The sequence below is a fragment of the Spinacia oleracea genome, chromosome 4, assembly GCF_020520425.1.
Source record: "Spinacia oleracea cultivar Varoflay chromosome 4, BTI_SOV_V1, whole genome shotgun sequence".
Lineage (NCBI taxonomy): Eukaryota > Viridiplantae > Streptophyta > Magnoliopsida > Caryophyllales > Amaranthaceae > Spinacia > Spinacia oleracea.
Genome location: NC_079490.1, coordinates 179,707,430 through 179,724,041, shown reverse-complemented (window position 1 = coordinate 179,724,041; position 16,612 = coordinate 179,707,430). Strand labels below are relative to the sequence as shown.

The following is a 16,612-nucleotide window of genomic DNA, read 5'->3' as shown; positions in this document are numbered from 1 at the left end:
ATTCCAAATTGAAAAACTCAAGAGCTTAAAACGAATCAAAGATCAGAAATAATTCAAAAAAATAAAAATCACAGCATAATCACTTTAAAATAATATAATTCATAACATCGCTATCTCAAATAGCGGTTAGATATACGTTAACAATAAAAAAAATTACAATTAATTCAGGGTAATCATATCATAAACTCATCAATCAAACATAAGCATGATCTTCCTAATAACATCATCAAACAAACCTAAACATAGCAACGATTATTACTGAATTAATAATTAGCTTCAAATATATTAATTTAAAAAAAAATTAGGGCTTACCTGATTTCGAACCACCGACGACCGGTGGTGGGTGAGAAAGAAGCTCGACGGCTTTGGTGGCTGATGAGGAGGCTCGACGGCTAGTGGTGGTGAGGAAGAGGTCCGACAGCCGGCAAGGGCTGAGGAACAATTTCGAAACGGAGGAACGATGGAGAAGGGTGAGAAAGAGACTCGAGAATCCGTTGTGGGTGAGGAGGCTCGACGCGACGGCCGGAGGTAGGGCGAGGAATGAGGTCGGCTAACGGCGAGCCGGCCGGTGGAGAGAGAAACAGGGACGGCGGCGGGTTAACCGCAGGACGACGGAGACAGAGAGAGAGACGCAGAACAAAGCGGGGTTTTTTTTGTGCTTTTGATTTTTTGAATTTGCTGCCTGGAGGTAAGTGATAAGTGGTAAACCGCTATCTGAGATGGCGGTTCATTAAACAGGAACCGCTATCTGAGATGGCGGTTCATTAAACAGGAACCGCTATCTCAGATAGCGGTTAACCCCCATAAACCGCTATCTCAGATAGCGGTTTTGCGCTGCTTATTTAAAAAAAAAAAGACCGGTTCACTATGCTGACGTGGACGGTATGGTGGGAATTAACAAAAAAAGTAACGTATTTTGGGAATTAACTTATCTTTGTGCATTATTGACGGAAATCGCTCCATAGAAAATTATCTTATTTAATAACCTCATGGGCCCAACTAGAAACAGCAGGCACACTCTGAACAGAAAAAGTGAAGGTGAAGCTTTCTCATCCACACCTCTGCTGCACGCACACGTCGCTATTTTGGGAAAGGAACACTTTCTCTCCAAACCGCTTCCGTAAAAGCTACTACTACTACGCCACTACGACTACTACCCCTGCCAATTTCAAAGAGCTAGGGTTTTCAGTTTTCTTCACACTGTGCAGTAATGGGGGTTGTAGATTTATGAACTGTTAAAGTTGTGGAGGAGAGAGAAATTGAGCTTGAAAATGGCGGTGGAGTATACATGTTGTCAGACGCAGTTCTTCGTCAATATAGGAATTATCGCTTTCCTGGTGATTTTTGCTGGTTTGATGTCTGGACTTACTCTAGGGCTCATGTCGATGAGTCTTGTTGATCTCGAAGTTCTCGCTAAGTCTGGCACTCCAAAAGATCGTAAACATGCTGGTATTTCCACTTTGATTTTTTTTTTTTTGTCAATTTCTTGCATAATAATTGCTAATTATAATGCTGTCAATTTGACTTCTTATGCTTCTGGAAAACTATCTGTTGTCTGTTTGATTTTTCTGTCAATTATTTTGGTTTACCTTATAGATGCTGCAGATAACTTCTCGAATTCTAGGTAAAGCATTTTAAGCATAAAAAATTTAGTTACAGTGAAAATTCTTAAATAAACTACCGGCATTTGGAATTGATTACCGGAATTGCTTCATATAATTATGATCTCAGTTGCGGAGGCAGCATTCTTTCTGATACCGGTCGGTAGAGCTTATGTACTGAGTAGTTTAGTTACACAAGTTTAAGGGAGTGAAGCTTCGTGACTTTGCATTCATATCTCATAGTATTGACAAATTTTTCTTGCAAAATTCGTTCTTTGATGAAGATTGCTGAGCTTGTGGTTATCAGCTAAGTCCTAGATTGAATTAGAATTATCCTAGGAAATCAATCTTTCCTTTGAGAATCTCTTAAGTTCTGCGGACATGGTTCTTTTGAGAAGGGTAGAGGATTTGGAAGTGTAAAGCGCAGTAGACGGGAGTAGTTTGAACTTTACTTTTGATCAAATTATTTCAGCAGTCCGGATTTGTATGTAATTTGTACATATTTGTATTACATATATATATATTTTTTTAATATAAAACTGTAGTGCTATATGTATATTGTTGTGTAATATTTGAAAAATATCTTGGTTAATGTCTCAGTTTATAAATCAGTAAATCACCCAACTGTTAAGAAAAGGCGGTTTAAAGATTATCCTTTCATTAAGTAATAATATGTAGTTTGTAAATATTGTGCTATTATTATTTATATTTACTTTGACATAAACTGTTTTCTGTTGTTGTTGTTGTTGTTGTTGTTGCTTTGATTATGTATATTGATCTTACCGACGACTTCTTCCTTTTGTCATGATAGAGAAGATATTGCCTGTTGTTCGAAATCAACATCTACTGTTATGTACACTGCTTATCTGCAACGCTGCGTCTATGGAGGTACTTCAGAGTTCCTCGTTTATGTATTATGCACCTAAGTTTGTAGAGAAAATATGCTTATTATTTTTTAACCCTTTGCAGGCACTTCCAATTTTTCTTGATAGTTTGGTTACAGCCTGGGGTGCCATCCTAATTTCTGTTACTTTGATACTTCTGTTTGGTGAGGTTAGTTGTTGAGACATTGCTTTGTTAAGTACTACTCTTATCATTTGAAAAGATTGATAGTTACTTCGGATTTTGATTTGAATTTTCTATTCCCCCTCCCTTACATAAGTATCCAGTTATCATGTATGACGTTTATCAGATTGGAAGTAAACATTGGAAACAAAGCTGTTTCTAGACCAAGGATATTATTTTCTAAATAATACTTTGTAGTTGATGGTTTTGTCACACAAAGAAACCTTTCTTTTTCATGCTATTGTTCTTCTATTTTCTCCATTCTTGTTGATGTTCCACTGCAAATGCAGATTATACCGCAATCAGTTTGTTCACGACATGGTTTAGCAATTGGTGCTACTGTAGCGCCGTTTGTTCGTGTTCTTGTTTGGATTTGCTTCCCTGTTGCTTATCCTATAAGCAAGGTGATTGTTTCCTTCTATGTTCTACTGGACTTTCTTACCAATTTTCTGGTCCATTCATGTCATTATGTTAATTGCCTATACATGTATATGTTTTCTTTTGTCTGCAGCTACTAGACTATCTTCTAGGGCATGGACATGTAGCTCTTTTCCGAAGAGCTGAATTGAAGACACTTGTTGATTTTCATGGAAATGAGGTGTGTGCATGTTCTTCTGATTAAAGACACTTTGTTTTGTTTATGCATTACTTTTGGACAAACCTATACTTACTATTCCTCCTTCCAAAGGAACCCTACATACAAGAAAGCTTCTAATGATCTGTACAAGAGAATTCTAGATACATTCCATCTAGAAACTTCCACAGTATCCACAGGAAAACAAGCTAGAGTGCCCATGACCCATCCAGAGCACTCTAGAGTTCCGTGCACCACCGAAACTGAAACTGTTGCTACACCAGCCATATCCGCGGACCTTAACCCCAAAATCTGGCCCAACCATTGTCTTCATTGGGCCAAAATGGTGGACTCCCAAAAATCAGTCCAATTTGAGCCCATTTGACCCACCAAATGTCCCACTGTTACAGTGGGTGTTCACTGGAAATTTATGGTTTATCTAAAATAAACCTCTATAGGGGGAGTGCTGCTCCTGAGAAGCCCGTGCGGGCCCTCTAGGCCACGATGCCATCCCGCCCAACGACACACATGACTCTTGCGAATCTGCAATGGTGAAGGAGACGACTCATGACAAGTGATTCCTAATTGATGAAGGAAAATAAGTGTTCTTGAAAGAATAAGTTGACAAACTCCTAAAATGCTCATCTCAATCAATAGAACGTGCTTGATGCAAGGTCACACTAGTCAAGGGCGCGGTAAGCATATACCTAGCTTGAGTGAGGGCTTCCACCTTCAGATCAGGGAATTTAACCACAATAAAAACCTTCACACACCACAGACTCACAGAGTATCTTATTAAAAATGCCAGTGCTTCCTACAGGTTGTGACGGCGGGTGTTGTTGATTTTTTAATCAGTATAGGATATTCTGTATAAAGGATCAGGCATTATAGAATGACGTAATTGTTTTATTGCTGCTCTATTGGTACTGCAGCTATTGCCTTGGTGTACAATTTACTTCTAGTAAACTTGTATCTGATCTTGGTTTTAACCAGGCTGGCAAAGGTGGAGAATTAACACATGATGAAACTACTATTATTGCTGGAGCACTACAACTGACCGAGAAAACAGCTGGTGATGCAATGACTCCTATATCTGAGACGTTTGCAATTGATATCAATGCGACATTAGATAGGTACAATTTACTAGTGTGTGTCTTTAAGAAAGCCCTGCGCTGGATAGGAAATCACAAGACGTAAGCTTATAATGTATCTCCATTGTGCAGGGTCACGATGAACTTAATTTTGGATAATGGCCATAGCCGGATTCCAGTATATTATGAGCAGCCAACTAACATCATTGGACTGGTTCTGGTATGTTTAGTGTTTTTTTTTCTCTTCCCCCGACTTTGCTTCTGTATCACATTTGTACTGTGTTTAACTTTATTGACCGTGTATTCTGTAGCATTTTTTTGTATGCTTTGAAATCGATCATATTACTTTCTTGCTGCTGAACCATACCCATCTCATAATAAAATAAAATTGTACAGGAGAAAAAAATTGTAGAATATGATAGCAGAAGACAAGATCTCACAATATACAAAGTACTAACTTCCTCTGTTTCACAATTGATCCATCATTTTGACTTTCTATACTTTTTATATATTAACTTTGAGCATCAATATCTTTAATTACATATTAATAAAATTTATAAAACTTAGATATTTTGAAAATATATATTGAACCCAATAACAATTAAAAAACACAAGATTTGTCTTTACGTAGTAGTAATAAATATGGTCAAAGTTAGTAAACGAGTAGTGTGAAAAGTCAAAATGATGCATCTTTTGTAAAACGGAGGAAGTATAAGAGAATCATGTATCGAAAGCAGAGGACAAGACTTAGTGTGAAAAAGAAAAATTGCAAATTCTTCCAAATAAATTCCAGTTAAGACTGTCCCTCAAAGGATGAAAATTGTAACTTCCTTTTCCAATGCACTAAATATGGTTTGAATTGTAGAAAGGCATAATTCTTAGCAACATTCTTTATCTGCTACAAAACCAATCTACTCCCGCCGTTTTTTATTGATCATTGCAAACTCTCTTTTTTTGAAGTTTAATGTCAATGGCAACATTACCTTATTTGCATATGATCTCTCTCTCCTCGTTACATGGTCCCTCTTCTTTTTTTTTTCTTTTTTTTTCTATCTCTCTCATCATCAATCATCACATGGGCTCCTTAAATATTGTGCATCCTTTACATGCTGGGTACATAAAAAGAACCCGGAGGGAGTATAACAATAGAAATCAAGCAAATTTAGTTTGCTCCTTCAATCCAAAATAGTATGCTTCTAAAAAGTGTTCAACTGAGCATTGGAGGAAAAAACGGTTTATAGTCTCATAACCTCCAAGCGTAAGAGCATGTACATTGGTTGGTTCTTCAAAAGGGCTCTTGGAGTGGCTCTCCACTCTCTCTCTACCACCACCATCTCTCTACAAGACACTCTCCAAGAACTCCTTCCAAAAAACACCCAACATTGGTCATTCAAGATTCAGTAATCGACTAATAGGGTCTTGGTGAGAGGAAGTATCAGAGAATCATGTAGAGGAAGTATAGGTATAAGAGGAAATATAAGTATAAGAGGAAGTATAAGCTCTTTTTTCGAGCTTTTAGGGTATATCACATAATATCCTGGCGAGAGACTCAGCAAGATTCAGGGCTTCAGACAGGAAGTTGGTCATTCCCGTTGATTCAGTAACAAACTGAGGTGTAGACTGTGAACAAAAGCCTTCGATCTTGCGGGAATCTGAAATTCCAGAAAAAATTACAGAGAGGGAAGGCGAAGTGAGAATTGAGGATTGTTTGGTAAAGCTTCAGAAGGGTCTGCCTCCAAACTATTCTATTCATACCAGTTGTGTACCAGAAAGGCTCCAGAAGAGTTTTATTGATTATCTTGACTTAATGCTGCCGATAGTTATCAACTGTAAAATAGAAAGGTTCTCTAGATTTTTCTCTTTGAGCCCTTAGAATTTCAGCCTGTGTCAGTTTTTTCACTCTTCTTATTTTATCATGACATCATAATGGTAAAAGAACTCATATAATTGTTATTTATTCTTGATGAAAAGAACTCATATAAGTTGGTCCATGGTGATGCCTTTTTTTCCCCTCAATTTTTTCTTTTTGTCCACGGTGGGTAAACTTCCTGGAAAGTGTCCAAATGGATAAAAAAGATGAAAACGTGTCTCCATTGCATGGTTACTTATGCTGCCTTCTTATCCTATATGCTAATTTCTGGTTCCTTGCTGCTCTTTGATCTTTGTTTTGTTTTCCATCACCTAAGCCTTATTTGACTGAATTGCTCTATGAAACTGATGCTGAGTTAACCTTTGCTCGTAGTTGGAGACTGAAGATACCGGCTGATGCTTTAAGGTCTCTGATGACCATAATTATTTTGACTGATTCAGTCATATTCTGAATTCTAATGTCTTATCTTGACTCATATAGGCTATCATATCCTTTATTGCTCAAGGATCTGATAATCTAGTGTTTACTAGTTCTTTGTACTTGTTTATGAGTGATATTGTGGCTGTTGCATTTTTGTGTGGTAGTCACGGAGTCCTTGTGGTTAACTGTGATCAACGAGTCAATCTGTCATGCAGTATGGTGTCCTGATCCTGGATTCTAACAGTTGTATTATTCCTGACTTCTATTAATGATTTCTTTATCATGTTCAGGTGAAAAATCTCTTAACAATTGATCCAGAAGATGAAATCCCTTTAAAGAGTGTAACAATTCGCAAAGTTCCAAGGTATACATTAGTGATTTTTCGTTCCAGGTAGAATGTTATATACTATTATGTGCAAAGTAGCTGGGATGGGATAAAGTGGCGATACTAAGACTACAATTTTGAAGTGTTTTCAGTTGTTATTGTTGAATACTATGGGGTATAGATGTGCAAAAGTTTAAACGGAGTTATTAGAATGCTTCAGATTTTTGCTCAGTCTCGGTAGACTAAAGGCTTTTGTGGACAGTGTTTCTGGCTCATTTTAGTGTCTTTAGAACTTAACCTTTATATTTTCTTATGTGAGACGACCAATTCCATATCTCTAGAAACTGTCTCTTCCAAATGATACTTGGGTTATAATTCTTAACTGTTTTGATGTATTTTTAATAACGGAAGAAAGAACTCAGCACCTACAAGAAAGACTCTGCAAGGATAGAGATCAAATTTCTATTCTTAAAACAATCTCATTGATGAAATTGCTAGAAAAATGTTTATGCTTGCAAAGAGACAATATAATCATAAAGATAAATACTTGATTGTTTTTGATACCCTAATTGGACTAACTTGAGGATTTCATTTAAAATGTGGAAAGTAGTTCCTTAGTGTTTTTCTTTTTTATTTTTCCTGAAACTTCAATGTGTATGTATGTGTTTAACTACAGTTATTGGGATATTTTGATTCAGTACTTGGTTGCACGTCTTGTTATCGTACATATCCGACATCCCTCTTAGTTCCTTGAGCTAGTTGGACAAGTTATTATTGTTGTTTTCTTTAGTACCTTTAGTTGTTCCTATACCTGTCATGTTTCTCGGATTATATATGATAGACATCCTTGACTCCGAATTGCATAGGCGGCTTGATAACAGTGATATAGTGCATCAATAGTTCCTGTCAAGCTTTGGGGGTAGAGGTTGGGGGGGGGGGGGGTGGTAGGTATGCTATATACATAACTTACGCAATGGCGCGTAGTACCCCAATACTATGCTATTTTGAAATTTGAATTCAATAATCAAAATAAGATCAATTGGAAACGAGCTTTCTAGTCTAGCATCTTTTGGCATATATGTGCTTTATTTTGGATGTGCTGATGATTTAAGTTTGTAATGAACTAAATAGTAAAGGTTATAATGGGTAGTGCAAGTAGTAATTAATGCTAGAAGACAAATTAGGTGGTTAGAGTAGAGAGGCTATAAATAAGGGAACACTAGGTTTAGAAGGGGTGTGGAAAAATTAGTAAAGCTTAGGCTTTGGAGAGTGGTGACCTCAAGTCACTAACCCTTGGAGATTGGTGGCCTCAAGTCACTATTTTTGTATCTCAGTTTGGTTCGTTCATCTATCAATCAGATTATTACACATTTTGCCATTAATTTTCTGCTAAAAATTATCAGTTCTTTACAAAGTATAAAATAGATGATAATACCGAGTAGAACCACATGGTATATGATTTCATACTCCTTCATGCTAGAGATATTTGATTATAGTTACTGCTAGTACAAGTGCACTTCACATTTTCTCACGTCATATTTGTATGTCTACTGTAGGGTACCTGAAACATTGCCATTATATGACATACTGAATGAGTTTCAGAAAGGTCACAGCCATATGGCGGTAGTTGTAAGGCAGTTGAAAGAACCGGAGGTGCAACTTGCCAATGGGAATCCAGCAGGCGGTAAGTATACATGCCTTTTTAATCGTAGAAGGCTGTAGTTACTTGGTCAGGCAAAATGGCCGGCTTTTTCATTCTCGCTTGTGTTGCTTACATTTCAAAGAACAAAAATTTTGGGTACTAGCTATACTCAAATGTCACATGTTCATTGGATAGACTTTTGGACCTGAAACTTTGCCTAATGTTTCCAAATACTAATGAACCATCTGTTGCTGAGAGGAACATACATTAAGTTATTTATCTGTTGTCCTCTGTAGATTCAGTGCAAGAGGTAAAGGTAGTTATCGAGGGGGGTGATTCTGAGCAACAGAGGACTCTAGAGGAGAAGAATCTTAAACACAAGAGAAACTTCTACAAGTGGAAGAGTTTCCCAAACAGTAACAAATCAAACAAGGGATACAGGACCAAGAAATGGAATAAGGATATTTATTCAGACATCTTAGAGGTTGAGCAGCCTTTGCCAAAGCCTGATGAAGAAGAAGCAATTGGGCTTATCACTTTGGAAGATATCATTGAAGAGCTACTACAGGTAACTAATTTTAAATTTCGTCTATTGCTGAATCCTTGATAGTCTTAAAGTCGCTTTTTGGTGTAAACTTGACAAACATATCGGTATCGGGCACTGGTTTATGATTTATTTGCAGGAGGAGATTTATGATGAGACCGACCATCATCTCGAAGATTCATGACACTCAACTTTACTAGTGAATATTTCGAAAGTAGTTCATATAACCATAATCACTCTTTTAGAGAGGGATTAAGTTCCAGCATTTTGTCAATCAGAAGCTAGGCTAGGCTAGGCGGCCTGAGGTTGGAATATATGATATGCCATCATCCATTTAGGTACTTTGTTTAGTGAATGTGTTGTAAATGTAAGCTAACTGTTGCTGATGATGGTTCGAGGTGAATGCAGTAATCTGTAAAAATCTATAAGCGGAAGTCACAAAGCTGTTTTTAGGACAAATAAGTCTCTTTTGTGCAGTTTCAACATCACAGAGGTCAGTATCATCATCCTTCCTTTAGTTTATGCGTGCAATTTTATAACCTGAGAAGTTTCAGTATGTCGTAATCGAGGAACATTTCTTCTTGATAAAGGTTTAGACTAGGTAAACGATTTTGGGTGACAAGCCATTATCAGTTGATTTTAGCCCAGTCGTAGTCCTTATCACACAATTGACTGGGTCGATAATTATACTTCGTATTAGGCAAATTTAAACCCTATCGCCTAATACAAGTATAATTTTCAACTACCCTGTTCCTTCCATATTGTGCAGAGTTTTTCTGTGACGTTATCTCATACGGTATAACTATTCAGCTTGTCATCTCCAAAAAACGCCATAATATTGTATGAAAAATTGAAAAGAATGCCATCATTATAAAAAGTCATCACTTAACAATATGTTAAATATAGCACGTCGTATTGAGACGTGTACTTGCAAATTGATTTTTCAGCTAAATTGATTTTCAGCTCCATCCGGTCTAACATGAGAAATTTGTATGCGTATAATTTATTTAACTTAAGGAGATTAAAAAGGTATCAGCACGTGGTGGAAATTTGTTCATTAAAAAATAACAAGGTGATCTTTATAGCGTGATTAGCAAGTTGAAATTGATTCTTTGATATCGAACATTCTTAAAGGGGGGAAGGATGGGAAATATACTCAAATAGAGTCAAATTTTAAACCAATGAGTAATTTGAACTCGATGAATATGATATTAGGCAAATTTTTCTAAGGGACGATGGTGTATATATGTAGGTATGTCTGGTGACGACTGACGACTAGGAAGCATATGTGCATTAGTTCAGTGGTTAGCTAGCTATATGCCCATACATGTGATGGTAAGTCGTGGATTTACGGTTGGGACGTTGGGTTGTGATTCACAAACAAGTGTGTACTGTAACTTGAGTAATAGCACATGTTCCTTCCGGTTGCGATGGGATATTTAAGGATGAGGAGTTGAAAGCAATCAAAGCAAGGCCTAGAGTGATGTCAAAGGAAATAAGAGAAAATAATAATTAAAAAATGTTTGAAAGAAATATTCACCCCTTTTCAATATTATTTCTAATTTTGTGATATACCTTAAAAAATAAGGAGTATAAATCATGTACTTTAACCAACACAAGTTAATGGAGTTACTGAGAAACTTGTGATTTGGAGGTTACAACACTAAATGTGAAACGCTTGAGAGTGACTTAAATATAGACTTACATAACTAAGATGCTTAACCTGTGATAGATGCTGATTTAGTAGAGTTTATTTTTCTTACCTAATTATAAAGCTAGAAATTATGTACTCATACTATACTTTAAGTATGTTGTTAATAAGGAGAGATGAATAATCTAGGGATCTTGTGTACAATTTGGTAATTGTAGATAACACCAGCTTGTAAACATGTGCCCTCACATGTTTAGATACAAAGAATAAAAAACCATAGGAATACAAAAAAAGAAAAAAGAAAAAAGAAAAAAGAAAAAAGAAAAAAACATCTGCTAAATGAAAACAAGGGAATAGGAGGAGAGTTATGATCATTGGAATGAATCGTAAACGTAAATCGTATTAGCAATATAATGGAGCTGTGTTTGTGAACTGTGATGGCGTTTGCATGGTAGTTCGTGTAGATGAATTAACGAGTAATGTACTTTAATCCTTTAATTGTAAATCAAGGATGATTGCCTGCCCTTTACATGGGGATCTTCGTTCAATCATTTGAAGATTTTATCTCTGATGTGATCAGAATCCCTCATCTCTTCCTTTTGGGTTAAGATTAGGATGCATCCAGCATCCTATCCTAAAATACGTTTTAATAAGTTCGGATCAGTTAAGTTTAAAAAGCATCATATAAAGTGGCAATATCCTCGCTCTCTCGCTTGTCAATCTTATCTTTCAGCCCCAATGGCCTGCATTTTTTGTTGACCCAACCTTTTTGATCAGTTTTTTGTCCATTGCTTTTAAAAATTAAATTTGAAATGGTTATTCTTTTAAATTTTAGCTAGTAAATTAACTCAAAATCCAATTTGATCAAGTTCACAACACACCCCCCCTCCAAAAAAAAAAAAGAAAAGGAAAACGTTCACATCTCCTTAATCACAACAAATCAAGTAATAGTTTTATTCTATATAAAAATAATTGTAACACATGTTAAGTAAATACAAACTACAAATGAGGAAAAAGGAAATACATTATTTAACTCAAAATCCAATTTGATCAAGTTCACAACACCCCCTCAAAAAAAAAGAAAAAAAAAAAGAAAATGGAAAACGTTCACATCTCCTTAATCACAACAAATCAAGTAATAGTTTTATTCTATATAAAATAATTGTAACACATGTTAAGTAAATACAAACTACAAATGAGGAAAAAGGAAATGCATTATTTAGAGATGGATATTGGAATCAACATTTATTCAAGCAATCAAGCTACTTAGTTATTCACAATAAATCCCCTTCATAGAGTTAATCAACATTGTAATTATGCATTGTATATCTCATTCGATCTCGACCAGTGTCTACAACAGTCCTACTTTTCTTTTCATTTTCTCAAAATATTTATTTATTATATAATGCTACGCATAACTTTCTTGATCCTACCAACTCATGTTTATGATAATCCAATTTAAAAACATTACCCATAAACTATTTAACTTGTTCAAAATTATATTTTCTGTAAAATGTCGATATCATAAGTTGTCTTATGATAAACCACAGCTTGTATAAGCCAAGTCAACGAACTTGGGGGGAACATTCACTCCACCACCTTACATGAAACCATATTTTATATTACATGTTAGCATTATATTCTAATTAATATATTATTTTCATAATTATAATATATGGTGAAAATAATTATTTATCAGATTACAACTTTGCTTGAATCTCACAGGTCAAATTATATCATGCTTGGATAATCTTCAAAGGACATATTCTTCTACACTCTGTCATACCCAATTGCAAAATTACTTATAAAAATTAATTACCATTTAAAAAAGAAATTAAGGTTCATAATCAACCAAGAAACATAATGCAGGTTTCTTGACTGAACCTTACCATTTTTCTCTTCTTCTATTGTTCTTCTCATAGATCACAAAATGTCTAGCTCGAACCGGAAGTGTTTCTCTTCCATTCCTTCATCCTTTGCATCAATTTACTTGATTACGGCTTTCTTTGCAATCTCCTTCTTGTCTTTGCTTTACATTAAATACCCACAACAGATTAATAACTTTGAGTATCTTAGGATTATTAACCTTAATCCAACAACAAGAACCACGACCAATCCGTTGTCGGTTAACGATTTTCCAACCCCTTCTGTCAGTTTATTGAAGGAGGTTGATGTAAATGCAGCAACAAATCCTACAACTTCGCCATTGCTGTCAGATTCCGAATTCCCTCCACCCTCTGTTGTTGAATTTCCGCCTCCAAAATCGACAGCATTTGCCCAGGGAGTTAATGATGAACAACTTCCACCGCCTCCTGTTGTCGAAACCCCGGTTCCAAATCTGACAGAAGTTGTGCAGGAAGATAAAGATGGCCAGCTTCAGCAACAGGAACAGCCTCCTGTTGCTGATTCTCCTGTAAATGATGATGCTGTCAATTTATCAGTAGCTCCAGCAGCAACAGTGGTTGAGGAAGCAGAAAGCGAAAATCATGATCAAACTCCATCTTCTCTTCCTCCGGCTACCAATACAGAGGAAGAAAATAAAAATAATAATAAGGATGATTCAGGTCCAGTTCCTGCAGCTGTCATTCAAACAGCAGAAAAACAAGAAGAGGATGAAGAAGACGAAGCAGGTCTTCCTTCAGTTGACCACCTTTCATTTCCTCCAATCAATAATTCCAGCGAGGAAAGGATGGCATGGATCAAGCAGAAGCTTCCGGAGTCTAGGCTACTGGAGTCAACTGCAAGTACACGAAAATTCGATGAGAAAATGCAGCAGTTTATCAGTACTAAAAGATGCAGAGTCAATATCTTTATGACATGGATATCACCCACAAGGTATTTTGGCAAGCGTGAAATGTTCTCCTTAGAGAGTGTTCTTAAGGCACACCCTGGTGGCTGTGTCATCATAATCTCCAGGATCATGGCCTCAAAACCAGGCCGAGAAATGATTCAACCACTCATAGAACGCGGTCACCTAATCCTTCCAATAGTTCCTGATTTCCCTCTTCTCTTTACTGGAACCCCAGCTCATGATTGGCTCGAAAGGCTTAAGGCTGGTCAGATTGACCCAGGGAAGATCCCCATTACTCAAAATCTCTCAAATCTCTTAAGACTCGTCATCTTGTACAAATATGGAGGTGTGTATCTTGACACAGATATGATAATCCTTAAGGATGTTTCAGGGTTAAGAAACACCATTGGAGTTCAAGAACTAGATGAGAAGAAGAAGATTTGGGTATCAGTGAATAACGCGGTGTTGGTCTTTGATAAAGAACATCCATTATTGTTTCGATTTATGGAAGAATTCAACTCGACTTTTGATGGGAGTCTTTGGGGACATAATGGACCTTATATGGCTTCTAGGGTCATAAAGAAGAGTGTTCATGATTCCAGGTACCAGTTCAATATGATGTCTCCTGTCGCATTTTACCCTGTTGATTGGTTTAAAATTCATAAGTTTTTTCGGAATCCAAAGGGGAATAACGATACAGATTGGACTAACGACATGTTTAACAAGGTTAGCAGGGAATCTTATGGTGTTCATCTTTGGAACAAAATTTCTATCAAAATGAGGATCGAAAAAGATAGTATTATTGGAAGATTAATTTCTGATCATTGTATCATATGCAAAGAAGTTTATAGTTCCTGAGACTGCAACCACACCACCAAATTCCCTACAAGAATTTATCCCCCTTTATTTTTGTCATCACTTAAAGTGGTCACGGATTAGATAAAGTCAGAAAAAAAAAAAAAGTCGCGAATTTGACATTTTCTTATAGTTAAATTAGTTGTAAGTCTCGATGAGCAATTTTCTGTTAGAGATTTTTTTTTCTTGATTTAAATGTAATAATATACTGCCTTTTTTATATGGGGAAATTTCGAATTTCTCTTCCATTTTCTGTCGTGGTTATTCGAAGGTTCATTTTGTCTCAGTAATTATTGTAAACCTTCAAATGATAGTCATATTACAAATTTAGAACATAAAGTATCTTAACTTCTTCCAAGGGGAATCTAAATTGTTAATTACTCCCCTTATTAAACTAATACGACGTTGATCTCTAATTAAATTTGTTAATTTATGTATAAGCGCCAACCTTAGGCTTGGAATCTTCTTAGTGTATTCTTCCAAAAAAAAAAAAATTGATGCATGTGAAATGGTTCGAACAATTACAAGACCGTTGAAAATAATATTGATTTTCTTAGAAAAGTATACGAGTATAAACAACAAAACAAAAATAAAAATATTGAAGAGTATTTTTAATGATTGTCAATTTTGTAACAAAATCAGTTTTTCCTGACTTGTGCACTCTTTTCAATTCCTGTTTATTTCTTTCTATATCAACACAACGACAAAGATTAAATTTGGTACATTGTTGATTTGTTTCTATTTGTATGTATGAGGAAAATTTTGATTATAGGAGCCTGTTGACAATGGGCTGTTCGCCTGTGCCAGCAGTTGCTTGTCGTGCCGAGCCGCTTATCTAAGGTGCCCGGGAATGAAGAATTGGTTTTCACACCTCTATGTGAGTAGAGCACGATTTCCAGTACTCCCATAGGGAGTGTGTCAAAATGACTTCCCTAGTGAATAGACCTGGCAAAACTGACCTGGACCCGAAAAACCGACCCGATTGTTCCAATCTGTAACCCGAAATTGATCCAAAACGACGACCCGAAATTAACCCGAAAACCGAATAGACCCGACCCGAAACCGAAACCGACCCGTAAGTGGTTTGACCTGAAATGACCCGATACCCGAACAACCCGAACCGAAGTACCCGAATCGATCTTCACCCGAAACCGAATTAACCCGAACTCAAAATAACTGTAAATTTTAAATCAACCCCGAACCGATCAGAACCGAAAATCTAAAACCGATCCGAACCGAAGATCAACTCAAATTTACCAATTAATTTAAATATAATATAAGATTTTTTTAGCTTTTCATATTATAATTATTTACTTTGTTATTATTATTATTATTATTATTATTATTATTATTATTATTATTATTATTATTATTATTATTATTATTATTATTATTATTATTATTATTATTATTCTTATGGAGGATTGGGTGTTTCTTCAGCTGGTGATGTTCGGCATTATGCTTTTCTTGCATCCCGTTTGCAGTCTTCTGGTTTGCAGGATTCGCTTCTTCGGCTTTCAGGTGTTGATGGTCGGGACCGGCCTTTGATGATGCTCTTGGTCTTTTCAATAGGACCGTGGAGACCGACCTTATGCGTAGCCCTAGTGAGATCGCTGCCCCCACTCTCATGAAGAAATTGGCAGACATATATTTCATGAAGGTTACTGCTGATGCGGAATCCGCCTACTCCTTATCTTCGCGTCTTGTTGCCCTATGGAAATCACAGCAGGGGGATCACTCCTCAGCTTGGTTGCGGGCAGTCCCCATCTCGGGGCTAGGTCAGACTATGAACGGTAAGACTTATCGTTCGGTTCTTTGCTATCGGTTGGGTATTCCGTTGTTCTCTGATTCGACGTCGTGTTCTGCTTGCTCTCGGGTTTTCGATGGGGACATTTATGGGGATCATGCCGTGTCTTGTGCTGGGATCGTGGGTATCAAACATCGACATAATGTTGTTCGTGATACCCTTTTGGATATTTGCTATCGGTCGGGGATTTCTGCTCGCAAGGAGGTTGATGTTGGGCTGACTAGTGAGAGTGATGGAGCTCTTCGTCCTGCAGATATATTGCTTTACTCATGGGATGGCGGTTTGGATGTGTGTGTTGACTTGACTGGGTCTTCCCCTATGACGCAATCTGGGTTGTCAGGCTTCGTTCCGGGTCGGGTTGTGGCGGTTGCAGCGC

The 16,612-nt window shown here is 36.7% G+C and overlaps 2 protein-coding genes across 3 annotated transcripts; both read left to right on the top strand.

Moving 5' to 3' along the window:
* The first annotated feature begins 1,013 nt into the window (after positions 1-1,013).
* LOC110788019 (DUF21 domain-containing protein At2g14520) lies at positions 1,014-9,620 on the top strand. Its single transcript, XM_021992655.2, has 11 exons — positions 1,014-1,449; positions 2,413-2,489; positions 2,571-2,654; positions 2,957-3,070; positions 3,178-3,264; positions 4,234-4,373; positions 4,464-4,551; positions 6,912-6,985; positions 8,503-8,630; positions 8,885-9,156; positions 9,272-9,620. The coding sequence occupies exons 1-11, from the start codon at positions 1,272-1,274 to the stop codon at positions 9,314-9,316; spliced, it is 1,287 nt and encodes a 428-aa protein (XP_021848347.1). The 5' UTR covers positions 1,014-1,271; the 3' UTR covers positions 9,317-9,620.
* Positions 9,490-14,677, top strand: LOC110788017 (uncharacterized). Of its 2 annotated transcripts, XM_056843106.1 has the most exons (3): positions 9,490-9,625; positions 10,385-10,467; positions 12,509-14,677. In XM_056843106.1, exon 3 carries the CDS (start codon positions 12,714-12,716, stop codon positions 14,430-14,432), a length of 1,719 nt encoding a protein of 572 aa, XP_056699084.1. In that variant the 5' UTR covers positions 9,490-9,625; positions 10,385-10,467; positions 12,509-12,713; the 3' UTR covers positions 14,433-14,677. The 2 variants fall into 2 exon arrangements, with proteins under 2 accessions (XP_056699084.1, XP_021848346.2); XM_021992654.2 differs by lacking the exon at positions 10,385-10,467 and having other exon boundaries at positions 9,510-9,625.
* Positions 14,678-16,612: the final 1,935 nt, after the last annotated feature.